The sequence below is a fragment of the Onychomys torridus genome, chromosome 2 (assembly GCF_903995425.1).
Source record: "Onychomys torridus chromosome 2, mOncTor1.1, whole genome shotgun sequence".
NCBI lineage: Eukaryota > Metazoa > Chordata > Mammalia > Rodentia > Cricetidae > Onychomys > Onychomys torridus.
In genome coordinates, this window is record NC_050444.1 from 154505217 (window position 1) to 154530862 (window position 25646).

A 25646-nucleotide genomic window follows, 5' to 3' on the forward strand; every position below is an offset into this window, starting at 1 on the left:
ACAGAACATGTAACATTAAGAAACTAAGGTAGAAGGTGATACAGGAAGATACCTGACATTGACCTCTGGCCTTCACACATACATACATGGGTGAGCACACCTACATACATGTGTGCACAAACACTTGAAAGTGGGGAGGTCCTACCATAAAGATGTCCACATTGATCTTTGCTGCTAGGTCCTGGATGGTCATGTTCTTTTGATTTTCCCCAGTAACCAGCTTTTTTCTTTTCTTTTCTTTTTCCATTTTTTAAAATACCCTTGGTGAGCTACCCATCTCAAAGCAGGCTCATGGATGTTTTAAGTCACCTCCCAAAGCCAGGCACAGAGCAACCCCACAACAGGGCAGAGCGCCTGGCAGAGGAGGCCCTTCAGTCTCAGGCTCTCTGGCCTCGTGTTTGGCAGGGGTTATATTGGAGGAGGGGTCCAGGACCGTCAATGCTGGGAACTGGTCAGATCTGAGCCTACCCTTTGCTGGCACTCTCCAAAAGGCACCAAGAGATGCCATGTGGATTTTCTAGGCTCTGTCGGAGCAGCAGGGGCAGGCATAATGTGTGAGACCTCCGGTCCTCAATCCACCAACAGCTGTGACCACTTCAGCTGTTTTAAACCCTTGGGCTCCAAAAGCTCCTACCCATCAAGCCAGGCACTGGGCCCAATGGGGTGAGCCAGAAGCAGGTCAGAGGCCTAAGTGTGGGTGGCCAGACACGGGTGGATTACATAAGGGGAGGGGGCTTTGTGTCCTGAGCCTTGGACCAGACTCTGCCAGCATTTTCTGAATCTTGTCTCACTTAATATCATTTCATATAAGGGATTGCCTATGAGCTTACTAGGGGTAGGGTGAGCTGCCCTTGCCCACTAAGCCCCTGCCTACACACCCTGTGTCCCCACCCAGGTTCCTGCTCTGCCACTGCCAGAAGCTGTGCATGTCCAGGTTAAGTTTTCACCTTCTCTGTGCTCTCTTTCTTCATCTCCAAAGTGTCAGAGTTCCTGGAAAGATAAAATAATCTAATACATTGGAAAGTGCCACTTGGGAGCAGTGTGGGGGTGCAGAAACCACACAAGCAATGAGTCCAAACTGTGACTTCTGCTCAGCTGGGTAACCCTGGCCTTTGCCTGATGTCATCAGAACCCTGGCTCTGTTGTGACCCACTTGGGACTTGGTTAAGAGATGTGTCCTTGCCCCACACTGGACCCCACTTACTTGGTGGAGTCGGTGAAATAAAAGACTCATGTTCTGTTTCTCTTGGAGGTGGGAAGCACTCCTCTAGCTTACATGCAGAGGGGTGCTCAGACCCAAGCTTACCTCTGAAGGGGAGGGGTTCTATCAGGTTGGTGCTACCTGGATTCACTCCCCACTTAGGCAGATGGCCCTCGACATGCTGCCATGAGATGGAGAAAGCTCTGCCAGGGACCAATCATAAGTTACCAGCTTCTCCCAGGATCTGAACAGGAAGCCTTTGCGGGGGACAGTGATCCCTCTGCCAGAGACTCTAGCCCTCTCCCTTCTCCACCCACATTCCTCCCAGATCCCTGACACCCAGGAACAGCTGGGGTCCTTACCATCTCCTAATTTGGGCATCTGAGGAGAAGATTGGAGTCAAGGACTAGCTGGGTATGCCTGGGCATTAGGTACCTATGAACAGCCCCTGTTTAATTCAGTGCACCCCCTCCCTGGTCTCCCATCAGCCCACCTCCCTCCCCAATATACATCCCCTCCACCCACCCTTCAATTTCCATTCCCATGACATGAAGCTACTTCCTCAAACGCTGCTGTTTACGGCATAGCCTCAGGCTTGGGTTTGGAGAGAAAGTGCCTGGATGGAGTTCATGATGGTTCAGACCCCCCACTAGACATCACATGCACCCTGGCCTTCCAGGACACACACTGACCCCTACCTTGGCACACCTTTTGGTGGCCCAGGCTGGGGCCCTAATCCTCTACCCGGTCCCTGTCCTTCAAACAGGCACACCCTCTCAGCCACCGGGAGCCACCCAAATCTCCATCCATAAACACTACTGGGACCAATCCTCTCCTCTCCAGCCCTCTCACGTTCCAGCCGGGGTCTTCGCTGCTGGCCCCAGCTCAGCCTGCTCACTGTGGTTTGGAGCAGCCAGAATACACTCCCAGATCACCCCTGAGGAAGAGCCATTCCAGGCTCATGCAGCCGCACTCGTCCCTGCCAGGGGCAGAGTTCCCCCCACCCCTACTCCCCACAGCAGTGTAGATCTGATGTGGGGGTGCCCAGCTTCCCGACGGTGTCCCGGAGGCGCCTCTCCTCCCCTTGTGTTGCCAAGATCTTCTTTAAGAACCCTCAGAGGTCTCCTCTGAGAAGCCTTCCCTGGCCCCAGACTGGGTCTGGTCGCCCCCTCTGTGCTCCCACCCACTGCTGCCCCGTCCCTTCGGTTGCCCCTGCTCGCATTTTCTGCCCCTCCGGGCTGTAGGTCCAGAAAGGGGGGGGGGATTATTGAATAAAAGAATGAGCAAGCCAAACATGACAAGTAGGAATTGACAGCTTGCGGTTGGGGGCGCTAGGGGGCGGGGCCAGGCCTGATGGACAGGCCGCAGGCCCACTCCAAGAGGAGTCCGGCGGACAGCCCTGCCCAGCCCCGCCCCTCGGCTGCAGTTTAAGGCCGCCCGCAGCGCAGCAGCAGGCGCAGGCGCAGCGGCGCGCTCACCTGTAGCAGGTGCTCAGTCCCGGGAGCAGCGGCGGGGGGAAAAACAGCGGGCTCTGCGGGGTGATAAGATGCTGCGGGAGCGGACGGTGCGGCTGCTGTACGGGAGCCGTGTGGAGGCAGTGTATGTACTGGGCACGCACCTCTGGACCGATGTCTACAGGTGAGTCCAGTGGGCGAGTCTCCCGCTCCGACTCACCCACCCTTCACAAACCCTGAGACCCTGGACCAGGACTCCATACCCAAGCTGTCCTTCAATTCCCTTCAATTCGAGATCCTTAGAAATCCCGAGAACTCTCAGAAACCTGATATCGCCCAGGCCAGTGCCCACTTCCAGCAATCCTGAGGCCCTCCAAGACATGCAGCGCAGCCCCCTCCTTATCTACACTAGTCTTCCCTTGCCTGGTCTCTTCATCCCCCCTCCCTGGTGACCTCAGCACACACAGGCTCTCTATAACACGCCCCTTTCACTTCCCCTAGCCTCTTCTGATTTACCTTTCACCTCAGCCTCCACCAGTGGGCTTCCTACTCCCAGCAAGCAGCAACTCCCTGGATGTGCTGGGGTGGACTGGCTTGCTCCAAGGGGAGCTGCCCAGGTGGAAACTGGCCTGGGACTTATCCGATTTCACCCTCCGGGGGCTGCTGGTGGTTGCTTGTCCCTAGGCACTGGCTGTGAGCTGTGTCGCCAAAATGCCTTTCCTGGCTTCACCCTGAGATCAGAGAGGGGGTCACTTTCCACCCACTGATGCCCTGGGAGCCAGGATCTGTCGTCCCCCACTTCCCATCTTCTCTGTCCACACACTTGATGGGGTTTGGGGTACCCAAGACACAGAGTGAAGGAATGGCGCTAACACTGTCCTATGCCCCAAGGAAATGGGTAGAGTGTGGTTTGGGACCTAGGAAAGGTGTTCGGGGGAAGGCGTGGGGTGAGCAGCCTGAGAGATGGTCTGATATGTAGTTCTCTGTTCCAAGCATTCTAAATGTTCTCCATTGCTAGGGTGAGGGGATAGAAAGGGGGTATGCAGGACTGTGAGTGAGCTGTGCTGGTGACCTGGGTGGGTACCTCCTCTGTGTGCCTTGTTCCCAAATCATTCAGACACTAAAGCACCCAGCCCTCCCAAGCCCACCTGTGTGTCTCCTGCTAAGTTACACACACACACACACACACACACACACTCTCTCTCTCTCTCTCTCTCTCTCTCTCTCTCTCTCTCTCTCTCTCTCCAGTTCCTTCCCAGCTGCCCAGCCACTTCTACAAGAGACACTGGCCCTGCTGATCCCAGTAAACCTGTGACCAGGCCCTCTCTTCTCCTTTAGTCCTAGCCCTCTGCCCCAGCTTCCACATCACCTGGGCCTGGACCTCGGGACGGTCCTTCCTATAGACCCCAAAGGAGGACTGGATGGGCCCTGAGATCTGTAACACAGGGTGGAGAATGCTCTAGGCGCCAGTGGCCTGGGAGAATGCCCATCTCTCCCCCTTCCCAACTCTGAATTGGGCACTGCCAAGGGGTAAGCCAGGATCCAGGGCGCTCAGGTCCCTAAGCCACAGCTGTCACCATGCCCGTCTGCTTGCTGGGTCACTGTGGGTAATGTCTGATAGGCTGGCACACTGCCTCTGCTGGGGGCTAGGGAGCAAAAGGGGCCCATACCCAAGTCCTTGTCTGTGCTCTACTCTAGCAGAGAGAAGCCGAGCCTGATGGGAACAAGAGGGCAGGTGCCAGCTCTTGTTAGTTCCACCAGCCTCAGCCAGGACTCAGTTCACGGTATCGAGAGTTCCCCAACACCAAGGGTCAGCACAGCCTAAACCAGTTCCTGCCCAAAAGAGGCAGAAGCATGCCACAGCCGTCGCTTTAAAATAAGTTAACCAAGGGGTTGGGGATTTAGCTCAATGGTAGAGCGCTTGCCTAGCAAGCACAAGGCCCTGGGTTGGATCCTCAGCTCCACAAAAAAATAAATAAATAAATAAAAATAAGTTAACCAGACATGGGGTTGGTGGTTCACAACTGTAATCTCAATACCAGAGAACCACGAGTCCAGGGCTCATTTAGACCACATAGTGAGTTCCAGGTCAGCTTGACTACCAGCTTGACTCTTTCTCAACCTCCCCCCAACACATGCATGCACACCTCAAAAAAATGAAAAAATAGCCTTTAATCTAGCACTGGGGAGGCAGAGACAGAGGGATCGATGTGTGTTCAAGGCCAGCCTGATCTACATAGCGCGTTCCAGGGCAGCCAAGACTACACAGAGACCCTATCTCCAAAACAAAACAAACAAACAAACAAAACAAAAAAGAAAAAACTAATACAAAGTAATTTTTTTAAAGTTATGACTGGAATCTGGGAGTAGTTGTGCATGCCTTTAATTCTTTAATCCCAGCACTGGGGAGGCAGAGGCAAGTATGGGCCTCTGTGCGTCTGAGGCCAGCCTGGTCCCATAGCCACTCCCAGGCCGGTCAGTGCTGCATATCAAGACCCTGCCTCAGAACAGCAAAAGTGAATGTTAGAGTCCAAGTGTTGCTTCACAAGCGTGAAGACCTCAGTTTGAACCCTCAGGCCCCACGTTAAAAAAAAAACTAGGTGTGGCTGTGTGCTCCTGTGCTCTGTGGAGGGCAGGACAAGAGGGTCACTGCAGGCTTGCTGGTTACCAGCCTAGGTTCAGTGAGAGGCCCGGGCAGAGCACACCAAAGCAAGACGACCAACACCCTCCTCTGGCATTCATGGGCACTCACCCCCCCACACACACACATATGTGCATGTACAACACACGCACAATAGTTGAAGAGATATAATTAATGCTCATGCTATATTTTGTTAAGCTCAACATATCCAAAATGCCATCATTGGAATATATGATAATGTAAAGATGATTTATGAGAAAGCTGACATTCTTTCCCCTGTGAGACTTTGTTAAACTCACAGTTTATCTGGAGTGGGGTGGCTGGTCACTCTGCAAAGGCCCCACCATCACCTATGCTGGCAGTCACCGTCCTGAACAGCATGTATCTGGGACAGAGACTCACAACCTCTCTGGGCCATTCTTTATTGAGGGGACTATTCTGTATGGTGTAGCATGATGAGTGGTATTCCTGCCTCAGCTTACCCATTATCAGTAGCAGTCTCCCCGCGCCACACCCCATCACAATATACAACCAAAAATGCCTCCAGACAATGTCAGTGGTGCTCAGGGAAGCAAAGTCACTGTCAGCTGAGATCATGTGTCAGGCAGAAAGGAGCCTCCTCCATCGGGACATGTCCAGTATCTGCAGGGACAAGGCTCCTCTCAGACAGACAGGAGCAGGAGAAGTCAATGACCACTAGACACTAGGAAACAATTCACTGTCCCCTTCATCCTGTATGAGACCTGGAAGATGCTCTTTGTGCATCCTGATGAAGAAAATGAGGCTCAGAAAGAGGAAGCCTTTTGTCTGGTGACAACCAGGACCCAGGTGTTAAGTCTGTACAGCTCAGGGCTTCTTCCTCCACTCCACCCTATGTGACCCCTGGCCACTCTCCACTCTGGATGGGAGCCCTCTGCCCCTAAAACATTATTACCCCCACCCAGCCTCCCTGACTGAGACCCAGGTCCTGGCTCAGGACCCTGAGTGATGCTGTGACCCCCACGACCTCTAAGTAGATTCCACACAGCAGGGCCTGTAGGTAATGTGCCCAGTTATGTAGGAAGGAGAGTGGGGGCCCATTATTCTTTCATCAAGTCACAAAGGGGAATGAACAAGCCCCAACCCCACCAAGGGCGGAGGGTGAAGAAGAACCTCTTCCTTCCAGACCATGTGGCCCGGGTAGGAACTTCCCTGGCAGTCCAATCCCAGGCCCCACTATGCTTTCCCGTGAGGTGAGTGGTCTCTGGATGCAGGCTTCTTTGAGGAACTTAGAAGCTGTTGGCACAGTAGAAACAGACAATTTTTTATTTTGTTTTTGTTTTCAAAGATCTTTTTATCATGTCAGCACCCACATAAAAATCACTGTAACCCCAGTGTTTAGGCAGCACAGAGAGGAGGCTCACTGGGGCTCACTGGTTAGCAGCCTAGCTCCAAGGTCAGTGAGAGACCCTGACTCAAAGAAATAAGGGAGGGGCTTTAATCCCAGCACTTGGAAGGCAGAGGCAGGTGGATCTCTGTGAGTTCCAGCACAGCCAGGCTGCATAGTGATGCTGTTTCAGAGAGAGTGGGGGAGAGGGAGAAATTAAGGCAGCTAGAGCAGGTCACCCAGTGTTGTCCTCTGGCCTCTGTGTGTACGCACATATAAGCACATACTCCTGCATACATGTATGCATATACAACACACACACACACACACACACACACACACACACACACACACACACACACACGAGAAAGAGAGATTGGCCATTATTTACTTAATATTGCTCCCTAACATTTATTGAACACCTAGCAGCCTCTCTGACATTTACATATCATTTCATATGCATGTAACATTTGCATACACTCAGCCCTCATACTGACTTCATAAGATATGTGCTGTTATAGTCCCTTTCACCCTTGGGGGGCCTAAAGTCAGACTGCCCAGCTGAGGAGTGCTGGAGGAGCAAGGGCCAGGCTGCCAGGGGCTCTCTCAACCTGTCTTCCTGTGTTTGGGGCATGGCTCCTCCCTGGCTCACTTTCTTACAGAATCATTCTGGGCCATGGAGAGGGCGGGTGGGTGAGTGAGCACAGCCATGGATAGCTGCAGACTGACTAGCATGGGGCTGCACTTCCCACCTCCGACCTCAGTAGACAGACCCCGTTGGATGGGTCCATGGAAGGTCAAGGGTATGTGGCAGAGTTTGGCAGAGCAGCAACACTCGCTGCCGAGAGAGTGACGAAGGAGGACATCAGGCCCAGTCCCGTGGCCCCATAAATCAGAACAACACCCAGAGCTCTGGGCCCTGGACAGGAGGCGCTGCCAGGAGCTGCTTAGGACTCAGGTTTCAAGCTGGTGCCCAGGGATGGGAGGGCTGAGGAAGGACCTGGTACTGAGTGTGCTAAGCCCACAGCCCCTTCCTGTAGTGGGGGTTCATGAGACTCTTCCTTGCTGACCACAGGTCCCTGAGTTAGGGTGATAATGTATTTGCAGGGCCTCACACCTCCAAACCCCAGTGTTTAGAAGTGACCCTCTTGTGACCAGCCATAACCATGCTGGACCCTCAGCCCAGGGTCCAAGCCTGCTCGTTTCAATCATTTACCCAAGACTCCAGAACAGGAAGCTACCCTTGGCTGTCCCCTCTCTGGGCCTCTGACCCCTATCTGCAAATAACTGGGGGTGGGATGAGTCTTGAGGTTCCTAAGAGACTCTCACTTGATCCTCTTCTCTGGGTCCTTACCTAGAGGACCATGGTGAGGACTGGTGGGCTCTCCCAGGCCTGAGACTCACTGAGCATAGTTCACTCACACCCTGCCATGAGGGTCCTGAGACTTCTTTAGAGCAAGGGCTCATTCTGTATGGATCTTGGTGTGCTCATCTGTGAAATGGGATGGGTTGGTCAGGCCTCATCAGGTCGTGTAAAGTGTGGATTGAGAATCTGTGATTTGCAGGCTGCCAGCTGGTAAACACTTTGTAAAAGTAAATGACTGTAAAGTAATTGTTGTGAATCGAATTGGGTTTATTATTGTATCACCCATCACAATGAACCATGATTGCCCTCAAGGTGTTCATGAAACTCATGGGAGAAACACATTGTACAAGTTAGTATTTGAATCCCCAGCTAAGGGAGGGAGAAAGGTGATCTGGCTGATGGGACCAGGGAAGACTTCCTGGAGGAGGTGGCGAGTGAGGTGGGTCTTGTAAAACAGACAAGGGTTCAGCATGCAACTGAGGATAACTCCCATGGGAGCAAACCCACCTGGTAAGAAAGTGGTGCCCATGGAGGCAAGAAGGGAGTCATTTCAGTGGCCTGGATTATAAGACTGTGGGCCAGAGAGCAAGAACTGGGGCTTTGAAGGCTTTGCTCAGGGACTGGACATCATTCTGAGGGAGGAGGGAGTCCTGAAAGGCTTCTGAGGAAAGGAGTTGTCAGAGACTAAATTGTTTCTTCCCTGTAGAGGAGCCAGAGGCCAGCACCCTGCGATGGAGGCCGCTGGGGCCGCCAGGTAGAGAAGGCTAGGTATGTACGCATGCCAAGGTTTGCCTTTACTGGCCAAGGTTTGCCTTTACCAGCTATGCCTAAGCCAGTGCCAGCCATCAGGACTCTGGCTACCACCACAGTGAGCATCGGGTGTGAGGCCTGGACTGAGATCTTCCTCCCTCCCTTATCTCCGTCTCAGAGAGTGCTCACCAGGGTAGCACCCACAACTCCCCCTTCCAAACCCTCCAAAGACCCGAGGGCAGGAAGTCACACCCCAGCTGCCAAGAGCTGGGCTCATTCCAAGGATGAACCCCGGCTGGTGTTAATGAGGTCCGGGCCAGATGCACAAGCTGAGAGCCAGGGGCCAGTGAAGACCAGACACATCACACCCTCAAGTGTGAGGCTGTGTGGGCCTCCCTGGCCTTGCCAGGCTATGCCTCAGACCTCCAACCATTGTGTGAGAGAAGATCAGACAGGTTGGGGGGCTCCCCAGAGGCCGCACAGCGTTTGAGGAGCTGGACACGGTCTGCCTAACCATATCTTTCCATTTCTATGGCCACCATCCAGCCCCAAGCACCATCACCACACACATGGCAGCTACCATCACCTCTATCCCCTCCTCACTTACTGCCCCTACACTTCCATTGTTTTTCTTCTGAAATCCCTCCCTGCTGGCAGGCCCTTGGTGACTTCCCTCCCTCAGGAGAAAGGCCAGCCCCACCATGTCTGGGAGCTTTCCCCCAATCAATGAACACCTCAGACACAGAGAGAGAGATCCAGCCACACTCACCTTCTTCCCATTTCTCCGGCTCAGGCCTCCCTGGTCCCACAGCATCAGGGCAGCTTAGAGCTTGAGAGAAATCCTCTTGAGACACAAGTGTGCCACCCTATAGCTGATGCTAGAATTCCAGACCCACGGGCTTAACTGATTCTTCTGAAAATAAAGTTTAGACTCTTAGCTCAAATGTTGCTTCCTCGGAGAGTCATCTGAGAACCACAGGTATCATGCACCCCATATTTTCAGAACCCAAGACTTTGCAGATGTTAGGCAAGCACTCCACTGCCGAGCTACACCCCCCAGCCTGGCAGCCTGTGTCTCTGTTGCAGTCAACACAGTTACTTGCATAATCTATAAAACACCTTTCTCTTTCACTAGAATATAAGCTCCATGAGTCAAAAGATGTGGTTTTTTTTGTTGTTTTTTTTTTTTTTTTGAGTTGAGGATCGAACCCAGGGCCTTGCGCTGGCTAGGCGAGCGCTCTACCACTGAGTCCCCAACCCTTTTTTTTTTTTTTTTTTTTTTTTTTGTGTGTGTGTGTGTGTGTGTGTGTATACACGCTTTTTTTTTAAAGCCAGTCTTTCCCCAGCACCCAGAACTCTGCCTGGTGTGTAGTAAATGCTCAGGAGATACGTGTTGAATGAATAAATGATTGTATGAGCAAGCCCTCCTCCTCCAGCCCCGTCTCCAGCAAATCTTCCTACTTACCTTGTGCCTGAACTAGACCAGGGCTGAAACAAAATGAGGAATAAGATGCAGCCCGCTGTGGAAAAATAATCACAGGCACAAATCCATTCATCCAGAGGTGGGCCTTTGGCAGGCAGTGAATCAGGGAACAGCATTATGGGTATTAGGGAAAGTGGTGCACAGTAAGGGGCTGGGAGATAGCTCAGAGGGTAGAGTGCTGGTGTGCAAGCCTGAGGACATGGGTTCAGATCCCCAGCTCCAACATAAAGCCAGGTGCAGCAGCTTGAGTCTGTAACCCTAGTACTGAGGGATGGAGACAAGCAGACCTCAGGGACTTAGTCTAGCCAAAATGATTAGATCTGGGTTCAGTGAGAGACCCTGCCTCAAAAGCTAAGGTAGAAGTCAGTACAGGAAGACATCCAGCATCAACCTTTAGTCTTCACTTGTACACACACACACACACACACACACACACACACACACACATACTTACACATACAAAATTGATAAATGTAAAAATAATGCTCTGATACCAGCTTGAAAAGCCAATCAGGAAGCAATCATTCATTCATTTACTGTCATGTTCTGGATGCTGGGACACAGTGCGGACATGTCCTTAGGGCTCCATGCATGCTCTCTTTAGACTCTTTCCAGTAAGCCAGGAGGTCATAGCCACCCCACTCCATTCCTTTCCTTCCCTCGATACTGTCCCACAGCCTCTAGGGACCCTAAGCCATCTGTAGCCCCAGGCTCTTGGGTTTCTGCAGGGGATTCTAGCAGGATCTTCCTGGGGAGGAGGCAGCCAACAGGACCCACATGGGACAATGGCATCTTTGTTGCCTCTGCCAGGGCCGCTCCAAGAATAGCTGTTTGCTCAGCCTCAAGCAGAGCTGGTGTGGGGCTGTGGGAAGCCTGGGGCCAGGGAGCTCTGATGTGGCCCAGTGTTAACCCACTAGATGCTCCTTTCTTTGGTTTCTTGCTGGCTCAGAGGGATGGAGGCAGGTGCCTGCATGGGGACTAAGCAGGTCCTGGGAGATGGTGCTTTCAGTGTGGTTTGTAAAGCATCCTTATCTCAGAACTGCATGCGGAAGCTTGATATATAAAGCCAGATGAAGTGGTCAAGGAGGGCAGGGCTCTAGTACCCTACACTTTGTTTTAGCCAAAAGACCAAAAATGGATTGCTTGGCAAACTCTACAGGCTCACGATAGCTCACTCCTGGGCTAGAACAACCAGACCACGCGGCTGAAGGTTAGTTACATCAGTGGTTCTCAAACTGTGGCCTCGGTAGTTTCTAGGATGTATATTCTTAGGACCCAGCAGTCTCTGTTTGGACAAAGCCCCTAGCCAACATCGCTGCTGCTGAATCTGAGAGTCACAAGCTGAAGCCTCTTGTTCAGCTGGGCCCCTGCTTCGTTGCCGGCTACCCCGTCTCACCTGGGCCAGACAGACAGCCTCTTAGGGGATGGAACCCCTAAGTCTGTAGGCGTAGGGAAAAGAAAGAAAGAAAGGAAGGGAGGGAGGGAGGGAGGAAGGAAGGAAGGAAGGAAGGAAGGAAGGAAGGAAGGAAGGAAGGAAGGAAAGGAAAGAAAAAGGAAGGCAAGGAAACAAAGAAAAAGAATGCTCAAGAAGGCTGTTTCAGGTTCAAGGCCAGCCTGGTCTACATAATGAATTCCAGGCAAAGCTACACATGGAGACCCTGGGTCCCAAAGCAAAAAAACTAGACAAAGGAAAATGCCCTGGAAATGTAAACAGTACCCCAGTGTTTCTGAGATTCGATCTTGGAGCGCTGGTCCCCAGAGCAGCAGCTGTGCCCCTGAGACACACTCAGGCCAGAACTGTCATCATCTCAAATCCCACAGGAATCCTTCCAGAGCCCCTTGACCCACTGTAGTCCTTAGGAACCTTCAAACCCGGGTGTACCCAAACTCCCAGCCCTGGCACCCCCGCCCCACTCCCTGTCACTCGCTGCCCCCATGTAACCTTTGCCATTTCCTGAAGGACTCCAGATGTCCCCCTGCTGGAGTTAGAATGTCAGCGTATGAATCTGGGGCAACATAAATTTCTGTACCTAGCAGCCAGTGCAAGCCTCCCTGCCCTAAGTCTTGGTGAGGTCTCACAATTCTCAAACCATTTCCTTCTCATCAATAAGCCGAGTGTGAGTCCCAAGACATGACCTTCAGTGGTGAGGAATTCCAGGCCTGGGAATCTTTGGGACAGAGTCCTCTCCACGACAGGGTCGGTTCCATCCTGTTAAGTCCCCAGTGACAGCAGGCAGGAGGTGGGGTTCCAGCCCCAGCTCTGCCTTTGGAGCAAAACCATCCTTTGGTATAGCCTTGTCCTCCACCTTATAGAGCCCTGTGCTCCCAAAGCTGGTCACCCATCTGCAGAGACATCTGGAACCCAGGAAGAATCCAAGGCCTAAAATAGGGTGTGACTCCCAGTTGGTAAAGTGCTTGCCCAGCATGACCAAGGCTCTGCGTTCAGTCCCAGCGTGGAATAAACCAGTCACAACGACACAGGTTCATGATTCTGCCTATGGAGGTGGATGTGGGAGAATCAAAGGTTAAGGTTATCCTCACCCACTTAGCAAACTTGAGGCCAGCCTGAACTACAAGACACCCTCTCTCAATAAGTAAATAGATATAGATAAGTGAATGAACAAATGAATGAATGAATGAATGAATGAATGAATCAGAGCCCGAGTCAAGCCTAAAAATCTCAGCACTGGAGAGACTGAAGTAGGATGACAACTTTGGGGCCGGGCTGAGTGGTATGAAAATACCCTATCTAACAAGAGAACAATTTCCGGTCCTCAGACTGAAGGCATGATTGTGTGGCAGAGAACTTGCCTAGCATAGCAGAGACAGAAGAGACAGAGAGATTTGAGGTTCCTGGACTCCCACTCGGCAGGTGCAAGACTAACCCAGGACTCTGTGCTCCTCACAGTCTCCCGCCACCAGCAGGTCATGGCATCAAAGCCAGGTCTGCCTGGGTCCCCAGACCACACAGCCTGGGAGCCCTACCCACTGGGACTCTCTTGCCGAGGCCCCTGTCCCACCTAGCCCAGGCTCCCTCTCACCTTCTGTCCTTTCTCGCTACAGTGCAGCCCCTGCTGGGGCCAAAACCTTCAGCCTGAAGCACTCGGAGGGTGTGAAGGTGGAGGTGGTCCGTGACGGGGAGGCCGAGGAGGTGGTCAGCAATGGCAAGCAGCGCTGGGCCCTCTCGCCCAGCACCACATTGCGGCTCAGCATGGCCCAGGCCAGCACAGAGGCCAGCAGCGACAAGGTACTGTGGCCAGAGAGTCAATATCCAGAAAGCCCAGGGTCGCGCTGGAGGCTTGTGGAGGGGGAACACATTAGCCTGAGCCAAAAAAACAGTGCGGGCCATAGAGTCCTTTTCAGTCCCTAACAGTTTCATCAGAGTGAAGGAAGGGAAGGAAATGGCCAGGTGTAGCACTGCACAGCTGTAACCCCAGCACTTAAGAAGTGGAGGCAGGAGGATCAAGAGTTCAAGGCCTGCTTTGGCCAGCATGGAGCATATGAGACCCTGCCACAGAAAGTGAAAGCTAGAGGCCAGAGAGGTTAACCTCAGCGGTTAGAGCACTGTCTGCTCTTCCAGAGGACCCTGTTTCAATTCCCAGCACCCACATGGTGGCTCACAACCCTCTGTAACTCCAGTTCCAGGGGATCTGACACCCTCTTCTGGCCTCCAAAGGCACCAGGCCTGCATGTGGTACACACAGAAATACAGGCAGGCAAAACTCCATACACATAAAATAATCCCTCTAATGAATCTAATGCTCAGTAAGTAGTTGTGTGTCTAGCATGTGTGAAGCCCTGAGTTCAATTCCTAGTGCAGGAAGAAAGAAAGAAAAACCCAGAGAGCTGAAGGAAGCATAAACTGAGGCAGAGGGATTGCTGTGAACTTGAGGCCAGCCTCAGCTACTTGGTACCAGGCTAGCCTGAGCTACAAGGTGAGAGTGTTTCAAAATGCACATGTGCAAAGAGAAGCCAGGACTTGGGGTGCACACTTGTAATCTCAGCACCTAAGAGGCAGGAGCATCACAGTATTGAAGTTAGCCGGGAGCATATAGCAGCAAGTCCTGTTTTTTGTTTTGTTTGGGGTTGTTTTTTCTTTTTTTTAACAACAACAAAATACCTTCTCAGACTTGTAGAATGATTGGAGACTATGTCCATAGCAACCCAGACCTGTCTGTAAAGTGGAGTGCTGAGCAATTAGAGACAAAGTCATTTGCCCAGGTGAGGTAGCCAAAGCCAGATGGTCCCCACTCTGGGCTATCTCAGGAACACTGCTCTAGACCTGTTGCCATGTTGGCACCAGGCACCTTCCGAAGGAACAGTGGAGCCCCTAGGGCTTAGCTGGAGCTGGATACACAGCATAGTCGGCCCAGGGAGCGGGGTGATGTGCCAGGGCACAGGTCAGATAGGGAGAGTAACCCTTTGTTCTGTTAGATTATCTGTGAGAAGCATCTCAGCAGCCCAGGGGTGCTTCCTGGAGGAGGGGGCCCTGTATTTAGAGACAGTTGGGAGGTAGAGGGTTATTTCTGTTTTTTGCTTGCTTGTTTGTTTGTTTGTTTGTTTGTTTTGTTTCCCACTATAACCTGTGGCCCTCTGCCCTTTTCTCTTGTTCCCGTGTGTGCTTCCCCACCAAGGTCACCGTCAACTACTATGATGAGGAGGGCAGTGCCCCCATTGACCAGGCTGGGCTCTTCCTCACAGCTATCGGTGAGTTGGTGCTGGGATCTGGTGCCTTCATCTTGAGGGGGCCTGGGGAAATTTGCTGGGTAGGTTTCAGTGTGGGAGGCCTGCTCCTGGGGCCATCACTAGGGAGGCAGAAGCAGGTGGATCTCTGTGAGTTTGAGGCCAGCCTGGTCTACAGAGTGAGATCTAGGACAGACAGACAGGGCTGTTACACAGAGAAACCCTGTCTTAAAAAAACCAAAGAGAGAGAAAGAGAAAGGCAAGCAGGCATGCAGGCAGGCAGAGAGATGCTAAATGAAGGAGGGAGGTCAGCTTGTCCTCCACCTGAGACTCAAGGCTGAGCTCAGGCTTCAGGATAGTTCAGGTTTGGTCCTGGTGACACCTAATATGCCCGAGGCAAAGAGGCTGCTGGTCCTCCATGGCATGTGTTGGGTTTAGTCCACAGCAGCTAGTCAGCTGCCATGAGGTGTTTAGGTTCATGGGACTGTAAAACGTCCCTTGGCCATCCCAGAGACAATGAAGAGGAAGAAAGCTTTTCTACATGAGAGGGCAAACCCACATTAATTTAACAGTTTGTCTTCAACTATTGTCATCCATTTTGACATTAAATACAGGCAGGGGGTAAGCAAGATGGCTCAGTGAGTAACCCTGACAACCTGAGTTGGATCCCTAGAACTCACAGTGGAAGAGAAGACCAACACCCAAAAGCTGTCCTCTAACCTCCCCACACACACACCCATACACAGTAAGCAGGAAAGGCTGGGTGTGGGGGCTCCTGCTATAATCCCAGGGCTCCAGTGACAGGTGCAGAAGGATCAGGATTTCAAGGCCAGCCTTGGTTACATAGCAAATTTGAAGCCAACCTGAACTTCATAAGACCCTATCTCAAAAATATATATAAATGTATATATAACATTTAAAAAGCAGAAAGAGAGGCTGGGCAGTGGTGTTGCATACCTTTAATACCAGCACTTGGGAATCAGAGGTAGAGATCTCTGAATTCAAGGCCAGCCTGGTCTACAGATTGAGTTCCAAGACAGCCAGGGCTACACAGAGAAACCCTGTCTTGAAAAACCAAAACCTAACAAACCAAGAAGAAAAGGAATCATGGCCTGGTGATACATACCTGTCATCCCAGCTCCTCGGAGGCTGAGACAGGAGACTGAAAGCCCAATGCTTGTCTGGGCTAAGAAGACAACCTAGATGACCTCAGGAGCCCTGTCCCCAAAAGTAAAAGAGAAGGAGGAGGAGCTGAGATCCGTGGTGGAGCACTTCCTCCAGGCAGGGCATCCTCTCTGAGTCCAAGGCAGCCAAGCACATCGTAAAAACCAGCCTGGATGAAATCCCACTGAAACCACTTTTGTTTTCTGTTCCACTGGCAGGAACCGCAGCCCATCCATGGTCCATGTCCCACCCGACCTTCTCCTCCCTCAGCATTTCCACTCTGAGTGATTAGAGGCAGCACCCCAAAGGAAGGAGACACCCTAAACACCCCTAGACCTGGTCCCGCAGAAGCGGTTCTGAGTGCATCTCACTGGGACTGTCCCAAGCCCACACTGAACAGCAAGAGCCTCGGTCAGCCAGGAATAAGCTGTGGCTTTGCCTCCTCTGTCCACCTCATGGTGATCTCACACCAACTCCATCAACTTTGCCTCAGTTTCTCCAACTGCAAAAGGGGGCTCTGCAGAGCATTCTAGCATGGTGCCTCCAAGGATTCGGGGGAGTGGCATGTGCAAAGGGCCTGTGCCAAGGCACAGCAGGTGCTGAGCGGAGGCTCCCTTCCCCCTTTCTCTTACTCTCTGCCTGGAGGGACTTCATCCCAGATATGAGAACAAACCTACGGAGCCCCTGGCCAAATCAGACCCTAGATCTCTGTCTGACCCTGCTGTGTAGCCCTAACAATTATATCACCCTCTCTGGGCTCCAATTTCCCCAGCTAAGAACCTTTGAGATTCTAGTTAGGACTTCTCGGAGGAAAATGGAGATGGGGGATAGAAAGATGGGAGGGAACAGCCATCCTTCCTGCTGGGGGTCCTAGCAGAGGGAGGCCATGTTCTGGAGCCGCAGCACTTTTCTGGCCTTTGTACCTTGGGTAGATGTTCCACATACCCTGAGCTCCCCACACAGCCCCAGCTCTGGAGCTGCCAGCATCCACTGAGGATCTCATTCCTCTGCCAGTCCCCAGAGCCCTTCCTCACACTGCATCTCAGGCTCCTGGGACAAGTCAGCAGGCCAGGCCAGCACACCACAGTCCACAAGGCAGTCAGCCAAAGTGCAGCACAGACTCGGTGTCTAGGTTCACAGGGCAGTGGCTTCAAACTCAATCCTAGTGACATTTCCCATGAATCCGCCCCACGCCCTGGCCCCCGGGTGCCACCTGACACCTTGGGGCTATTCTGGGTAGCTGAGGCAGGACCCAGAGCCTCTGGGAAATGTCTGGAGTCCAGAAGCTGTGAAACAAGTGTGCTCCCCTCCCCCCTGGGAGGGCAGCGCTCAGAAGGGCTCTTCCAGCATCTCCTTCTTGGCCTGTGGACAAGGAAGGCCCCATCAGAGCCAGAGAGAAGATCCAGGGGAGAGCTGGTAGCTAAGGAGGCTGGAGGGCAGTGGAGAAGTCAGTTGTGGGGACAGTAACAGGTCCTGTGAGACCCAAGAAGTCCTGTGGAACAAGGAGGTGGCCGAGAGTGAGACTACAGACGCACAAATTTCATAATGGGAAGGTGGTAGAGCCCTCAGAGAGTAAGAAATCAGGAGACAGGCTGGCTGTGGTGGCGCACATCTTTAATCCCAGCACGCAGGAGGCAGAGGCAGGCAGATTTCTGTGAGTTCAAGGCCAGCCTGGTCTGCAAAGTGAGTTCCAGGACAGCCAGAGCTACATAGTGAGACCCTGTTTCAGTAAAGGAAAAAGAAAAAGGAAGGAAAGAAAGGGAAGGGAAGGGAAGGAGAGAGAGAGAGAGAGAGAGAGAGAGAGAGAGAGAGAGAGAGACGCTCAGGAAGCAGCAAGAAGCCTCTTGTGGCATGAGGGAGGTGAGGAGACTCTAGGGAGGTGATTACTACTGCCCTGAGGTGGTTGTAGCTGTTTGATTTATCTCTTTGTGACAAGTTAAGTACCACTCTGATAAAGATCTTAATGCTAGGGACAGAGCTGGGGGGGGGGGGGGGCTGTGTAGATCTACCTAGCGCTTGTGAGCCCAGAGCTCAAAGGGGCTGGAAAGACGGCTCAGCAGGCAAGAGCCGCTGGCCATCAAGTGTGACAATCAACTTTGGTCCCTGAGATGCAAGACAGACTCCCAACTCCTAAAAGTTGTCCCTTGTCCTCTGGCCTCTGTGTGTGTGTGTGTGTGTGTGTGTGTGTGTGTGTGTGTGTGTGTGTGTTAATTAAAATTTTTTAAGTTATTCAACTGGGCTTAATGGGGCACATCTGCAATCCTAGTACTCAGAAGTAGAGACAGGAGGATGGAAGGTTGAAGGCTAGCCTGGGCTACATAGCCAGACCCTATCAGAAAGGGAGATTGGGGCTGGAAAGATGGCTCAGCAGTTTAGAGCACTGGCTGTTCTTTCAGAGAATCCTGATTAAATTCCCATCACTCAGTCTTGTCTACATAGCAACTTCCAGGTCAGCCTGGTCTACATAGTGTCATGCCAGCCAGGGCTACAAAAACAAGTAAAAAGAAAGAAGGAGAGAGGGAGAGAGAGAGGGAGGGAGGGAGGGAGGGAGGGAGGGAGGGAGGGAGGGAGGGAGGGAAGGAGACTTCCTTCAGTACAGCCTGAAATACTCCATTATCTCCCATGACCTCCTGCATGGGAGACACAGGAGACCCACCATAAGGAACTTCAATGTTCCCTTGTGGCCTAGAAATGAAGCCACAGGGCTCCACTGTGAGGATGTGGCCAGTGGCCTTCAGGGGAGCAAATGTTGGGACTTTAAGATGAGATTGGCTTTTGGACACTGTCCAGGTATGATGTCAGCCTGGGTCAGCCAGGGGTCAACTAGACCAGCGAGGGGAGTAGCACAGAATGGATGTCTGGAGTCAGGACCACCCTGCACTCTAAGAACTCGGGTATGTGCAGTGTCACCTCCCTGCTGGGTGGCCTCAGACTCCTGGTTTGCGTGGCAGTGTGGGTCTCCTTCCTGGAGCTCTCAGAGGGAGACCAGCCCTGGAGAGTGTCCACAGTTGGCAGAGCACTGTGTTCATGGAGTGGGATGTGGCGGGCTGAAGAGCTGGTCAAGTTGGGAGCCAAAGTCAATATTGTCCCTGCACCTCGGCCTCCCCTCTGCACTGGACTCCTCTGCCAGCTCCAGCCTCACCATGAGCCACGTAGGTGGCTGCTGAATGGCTCTACAAAGCCTGAGTTTATTCCTTTCTGAAACGGGTGGGATTGTATTTCTCTCCAGAGCCACAGGCTCCTGGAGACATCTGCTGTGTGTCACTAGCCCAGAGCTGAGTTACAGCAGGTACTCCAGTGGGGTGCCTCATCAGTGGGATGCCTTGTAGTATGGGGCTCATGGCAGGTCCAGGAGGATGAGAAACCAGAAAGTACCTCTTCCCAGTACCTCATGATCTTCCCATTTCCTTCTGCACCCACAAAAGCCATAGTCGGGTCAGTGGGAATTGAGCTGGACAAAAGAGGCAACTGAATGTAACTCTGGACCCTGTTGGGCTGATGCAACTAGGGGGTACCATCAGGATCCTCCCTGTGTCAACTAGGGGGTACCATCAGGACCCTCCCTGTGTCAACTAGGGGGTACCATCAGGACCCTCCCTGTGTCACCTAGAGGGGTACCATCAGGACCCTCCCTGTGTCAACTAGGGGGGTACCATCAGGACCCTCCCTGTATCAGGACCCTCCTTCACCCAAAGATGCCACCAAAGGGACTGGCTGGGGTGCACTCCTTCCCACCCAGCTTCTGCTATGGTTGAAGTCATAGTTAGCATGAGCAAGCTCACTGGAGAAGCTCAGGGCCTGGAAACAGCATACCTCATGCTGGGTGTGCTCCCATACCTCCCCAGTACCCCCATTTTTACCTCCCCCAGTTTTACCTCCCCAGCAACCCCCATTTTTACCTCCCCCCAGTTTTACCTCCCCAGGCTGTTCAACAGCAGCTGGAGGCGTGAGAAATGTTACTGGCATCTTGCAGGTGATGACCAGGGGTACCACTAAACACCCTATACCCAGAACAGCCTCACACATGGAGTGATGTGGCTCCGAAAATCAGTAGTTCTGGCTGTTTCTGTTAGTACAACTGCTAACCCAGAACCCCATGTGAGGGAATAGGAGCTGAGAGAGAGATGGGACCTGCCCAAAGTCACACAGCTCATGACCAGAGAACCAGAGTTCCAACCTAAGACCATCTCATGTTGAACCTTCTCTCTGCCCCCACAGGCTCCACAAAGCCTCCCCCATGAGAGGTTCTAGAATGCTGAAGATCCCCAAGAGAAAGGGTCAGCAGGGACCCTGCCCTGGATCACCTATCTGAAGCTGGAGTCACAGGCTCCTTAGATAGACAGGGGCTAGAGACATGTCTTCTCAACAAAAATCAAATGAGGATAAAGGAAAAAGAGAGAAAGCCGAGACAGAAACACAGACAGATAGACAGACAGACAGACAGGCATGTGTGTGTACAGATGCTCCTGAGAAAGGCCAGAAGAGGGGATTTGAAATATCATGACCCCCTGATTCTACTAATACCACCTTATGACCTTGGGCATGTGTGTTTCTCACACACGTACAGTGAAGATCAGCCTCCCACCCCCATCAGGGTTGCTAGGACCCATCCACTTCCAAAGCTTTATGTGTCTGCTGAGGTTTCCCAGAGGTGGTAGCATGTAAGCAGAGTGGGAGATGATGACCCCGGCAAGGCCCTCTCCCAGCTACCAAGTAAACAGAGTGTGTGGGGCAGGGGGAGAGCTGCCCTGTTTCCCACTGGGCTCCTCCAACCTCACATTATCTGGCTGGCTCTTCAACTCACTCTTGTCTCTTGCCTGCAGAGATCTCGCTGGATGTGGACGCGGACCGGGATGGCGAGGTGGAGAGGAACAACCCTAAAAAGGTTACTGGCCTTGAGAGTGGAAGCTGTCCCCACCCTAACATGGGGGACTTCCAGGGCATTGCAGGTTCTGCACGGTGCATACGGTCAGAGCTGTCCACCAGAGTGGTCAGCTGCTATTTCACAGGGCCGGAGGCTGAGGCTCAAAGCTGGGTGCAGATGCAACCCAGCAGGGATGGGCCCCAGACAAGCCAGGCTTGCTGTAGGATCAGCGTCCCCAGCACCGGTCACAGAGCATCTGAAGAACCAATGCATCTGAGACAGAGGCCACCCAGGGAAAGCATTTGTTCCCCTTAGGCCGCTTCTTTTAAAATTAAAGGGGCTAGGGGTTATGGTAGCACACACCCTTAAACCCCAGCACTTGGGAGGCAGAGGCAGGCCTGATCTACAGAGAGCTCTAGGCCAGCCAAGGCTATATAGTGAGACCCTGACTCGAAAATCCAGACAAATAAAGTTAAAGGAGGCTGAGAGAGGTGGTCCATACCTGTCATCTCAGAGCTCAGTGAGTAGAGACAAGTGGATCAGGAGTTCATGGCCAACCTGAATAGATCCTGCCTTTTAAGAGAGAGCTCTTAAAAACAGATGGTAGGTCTTGACAATCCTGTAAAAATCCTCAGGAAGCTGGGAATGAAGCTCAGTTGATGGAGTGCTTGCTTGAATGCAGGAAACCCGGCATCAATACTGGGACAATCACGGCAAAGTCATCCAGTCCCTGTAGACCTGAACTAGTGAGAATTTCTATACCTGGACCAGTGACATTGTCACAATGCCTTTGCCCACCCTACAGATACCTTTCATATTAGCTAGTAATGGTAATGCGTGCCAGAATCCCAGATCTCAGGAGGTAGAGGCAGGAAGATCAGGAGGAGTTCAAGGCCATCCTCTGCTACATGGTAAATTAGAAGCCAGCCTGAGCTGTGTGAGACCCTGTCCCAAAACAAGAAATTTATCTCTTATAGTCTAGGACCAGGTCAGGCCCCAGGAGCAACAAAAACCTAGAGAGATCAAAGTTCAAGGAAAAATGGTGTAGGTGACTCCATTGTAACCATCCTATGACCTGGAAGAACATATCAAGAAAGGGCCATGGACAGAGCAGGGCAGCTGCCCTGGAGATCAGAAAGGCTCCTTCAAGGAGGGCCAGGTGCCCTGAGTCTAAGAAGGGTGGAGTTGACTGGGAAAGAGGGACCAGCATGGCAGAGATCTAGGAGTTTCGAGAGTACAGGAGAACGTTCATGTGGCTAGAGCAGAGTGGGTGGAAGAGCCCGGATGAGAGGCCACGGGTCTCACCAGCCTTGTGGAAGATCAGAGAATCCAGGCTTTATCTGAGTCAACAGCGAGGGCTTCAAACAGGGAAGCAGCATGACCCAGTTGGAGTCTGCTCCGGGTACTGTGGCCACAGGGTAGAAAGCAGAGGAAGGTGGCAGCCTCTTGGGAGTGCTCAGAGCATGTCTGGAATCAGTCACCTCAAGCCTGGCCTAGAATGTCAGTTCCTGCCACCATCTCTGCCAGCCATGGTCAACTCACACCAGAGCCGAGGCCCACATGCCCTCTTCAGCCTTCCTGTCTCTCCCCTCTTGAACTTGGGTGATCATATGAGTCCTTTCTGGGGGCTTCAAGCCTTCCAGGTCCCAGCTGCTGTCCCAGTGGGTACTCTTTACCACATCTATCCTTGGTACCCCTCAGAAGCTATACTTGGATGGAACCAGGGAAGGCACTGACCTGTGTCCCTGCTGTTACAGGCATCCTGGACCTGGGGTCCTGAGGGCCAGGGGGCCATCCTGCTGGTGAACTGTGACCGAGACACACCCTGGTTGTCCAAGGAGGACTGTAGTGATGAAAAAGTCTACAGCAAGCAAGGTGCCAGTGGGGCCACAGTGGGGGACAGTGGGGACATGTTTGTCCTGCCCCAGGCAGTGCAGAGGGCAAGGCAGGAGATAGCGATTCATATGTTCAGTGCTCAGAAGTCATGACTTTAAATACAGTTCAACTGCACCTTTACATGCATGGGTAGAGGGAAACCTGGAGGGACCAGCAAGATGGCTCAGCACGTAAAGTCACTTGCCACTAAGCCAGACGACTTGAATTCAATTCCTGGAACCCACATGATAAGAAAGAGAATAGACTCCCACAAGCTGTTCTCTGACCTACACACACACACACAAATGAGACAGGCAGATCTCTGTAAGTTCAAGGCCAGCCTGGTCTACATATGAGAAAAAAGACTAGAGAAAAGGAAATTCCCAAAGGGTTGACCAATTCTCCCAGGCAGGAGATAAGTTCCTTTCCCTTAGGCTTCTGGGCAGTTCCCATGATGCATGCATGAGGGAGGAGCCTTGTTCTGGAAGGAAGAGTGAAAGCAATGGAGACCAGCTCTCACAGGCCCTCCCACAGCCTCCTTTTTCCACCCACAGACCTCAAGGACATGTCTCAGATGATCCTGCGGACCAAAGGCCCTGATCGCCTGCCCGCCGGGTATGAAATAGTCCTCTACATTTCCATGTCGGACTCGGACAAAGTGGGCGTGTTCTACGTGGAGAGTAAGTTATCATTGCCCCACCTGCCCATCCAAAGCCCTTGTGGCCACTGCCCTTCTCTCTGCACAGGTGCCCAGGGCTGTGGAGTCCATGGAGTCACACACAGATACACATCTCTCCTCCCCTAGGGAGAGTCAATGGCCTGTGTCCACATACTTCTCTCAGTGACCAGGGGAGGAAGAGCCTTTGAAGTTAGGGTCCTGTTGCCTTCATGATACCTGAGGCCAGATATATACTTCCTCCAAGTATTGTCTGGCATTTCTGACTTTCAAAGGTCCCTGGAGATGGTGCCATGGCTGCCCTTCTTCCTCCTAGTGGTGACAGGGTGTCCTGGGTGCCACTATGTATGAACCATACTCTATCTTGGAGCTATTCATCTAATCTTCTTATGCTAGAGTCACCCAGGTGCCAAGACAGTAAACATAACTGTCTCCTCACTCCCTCTGCCCTAGAGGAGCCTCCCCTGAGTGAGGAAGACATGTTAGAAGAAATGGAACAGATCAGGACCCAGTGAACATTAGCACAGAGGCTGAGCTGGCTAGGTGGTCCAGAGAGGCTTCTATGGGGAGTAACATTTAAGATGAGACTCAAAGGAAACAGAAAGACCTGGGGAGGAGCTGGGGAGGAGCTGGGAAGAGCTGGGAGGAGCTGGGGAGGAGCAAGCTAAGGAGTGGGCATAATGTACAGCAAGCTCAGAAGAGGGGGCTGGCTCAGTGCTTCAGAGAAACAGAAAGACCAGGCTGGGCGGCAGGAAGAGGGCTGGGGGGATGCTTAGAGAGTTGAGGTCAGAGCAAAGACACAGTTTCTGTTTTATTCTTAGTGCACCGGAGAGTCACCTCAGAGGTTTTGTTTTTGTTTGTCTGTTAAGACAGGGTTCTGTGGTCTCTAACTCCATATGTAAGGAAGGGAGGATGACCTTGACCATCTGACCCTCCTGCAGCCATCTCCCAAGTGCTGGGATTAAAGCCACATGCCACCATCATGCCCCGTGATGTGGTGTTGAGGATCTAACCAGAGCCTGGTACACACTGAGCAAGCAACTCTACACCTGAGCACATCCCCAGCCCCCAGAGGGGTTGGGGCAGAACCCATTCGAGGAGTCCCTCTGTAAAGCATCTTGTAGTTTGTTAGGTGTTATGAGACCTCCTCTGAAGGCCAGAGTCTTGGGCCTCAACCTGGGACCCCTTCTGGACAGATCCACTAGAAACAGGCAGGATCCTCACTTCAAGGAGGGACTTAGCTGGGACACTGGTGGACAGAGCCCTATGATGCTCCTCTCTGAGCTCTGACAGATGGTTGAAGTCAGGCTGGCTCCACTGCCCCAGGGGGCTGAGAAGTTGATGTTTTTGCATGGTCCAGATGAGAGTCGCCCAGAGGCAGAAGGGTACCTGGAAGACCCAGTCTGGTTCTTGGCATTGACCTGCGGCTGATATCAACATCCGGGCATTCTCTAGATGCTTCTTTGCTTTGCTAACTGGAGTATACTCAGGCCTGGGTCCATTCTCACCTCTCCACTTCACTGACCATTGAGATGGGTCCTAAGCAGGCAAGAAAGCTCCCAGTGCAAGTGGGCAGGGCAAAGAGGATCCCTACGGATGTCTTAGCTGGACCACCGTCCATAGGGAAGATGGCTGCTGGGTCAGAGACCACCTCCCTAATCAGTTTCCCTCTAGATATGGACTCCGGGTGTCTGGGTAAAAATACTCTGGTAAAAACAGTTTAGAAGAAGAAGGGGTTATTCCATCTCACCGTTCCAGGTTACCGCCCACCATAGCAGGGAAACCACAGTGGCAGCCTAGCTCATTCTTCATTTCATTCAGTCCAGGGTCCAGCCTGTGAAACGGTGCTACCCACAGTAACTCACCTCAGTTAACCGATTAAGAAAAGTCGTTCACAGGCATACTCACTGGCCAATCTAGACAGTTCCTCATTGAGACTTCCCTTCTCAAGTGAGGCTACATTGTATCAAATAGACAGTCACCCAGGGGAATACTCTGAGTCACCAGGGCCCAGCAAAAGGGACAATTAATCTTATTCTTTGGTCCAATATCCTTTTCTTCCATGTGAGCCGATGGGGGATTTGGTCAGAATCTGAATACCTTGTGTGTAATGTGTAAAGGAC

At 52.4% G+C, this 25646-nt stretch overlaps 1 protein-coding gene across 1 annotated transcript in view; it reads left to right on the forward strand.

Annotated features, from left to right (window-relative positions):
- Positions 1-2645: 2645 nt before the first annotated feature.
- Padi2 (peptidyl arginine deiminase 2) overlaps positions 2646-25646 on the forward strand; it is a 40830-nt gene continuing 17829 nt past the window's right edge. The window contains exons 1-6 of the mRNA XM_036177599.1: positions 2646-2839; positions 13325-13508; positions 14896-14968; positions 20932-20993; positions 22730-22847; positions 23402-23527. Of these exons, the coding sequence (XP_036033492.1) occupies positions 2748-2839; positions 13325-13508; positions 14896-14968; positions 20932-20993; positions 22730-22847; positions 23402-23527 (655 nt within the window). The 5' untranslated portion in view covers positions 2646-2747. The remainder of the gene's footprint in view (positions 2840-13324; positions 13509-14895; positions 14969-20931; positions 20994-22729; positions 22848-23401; positions 23528-25646) is intronic.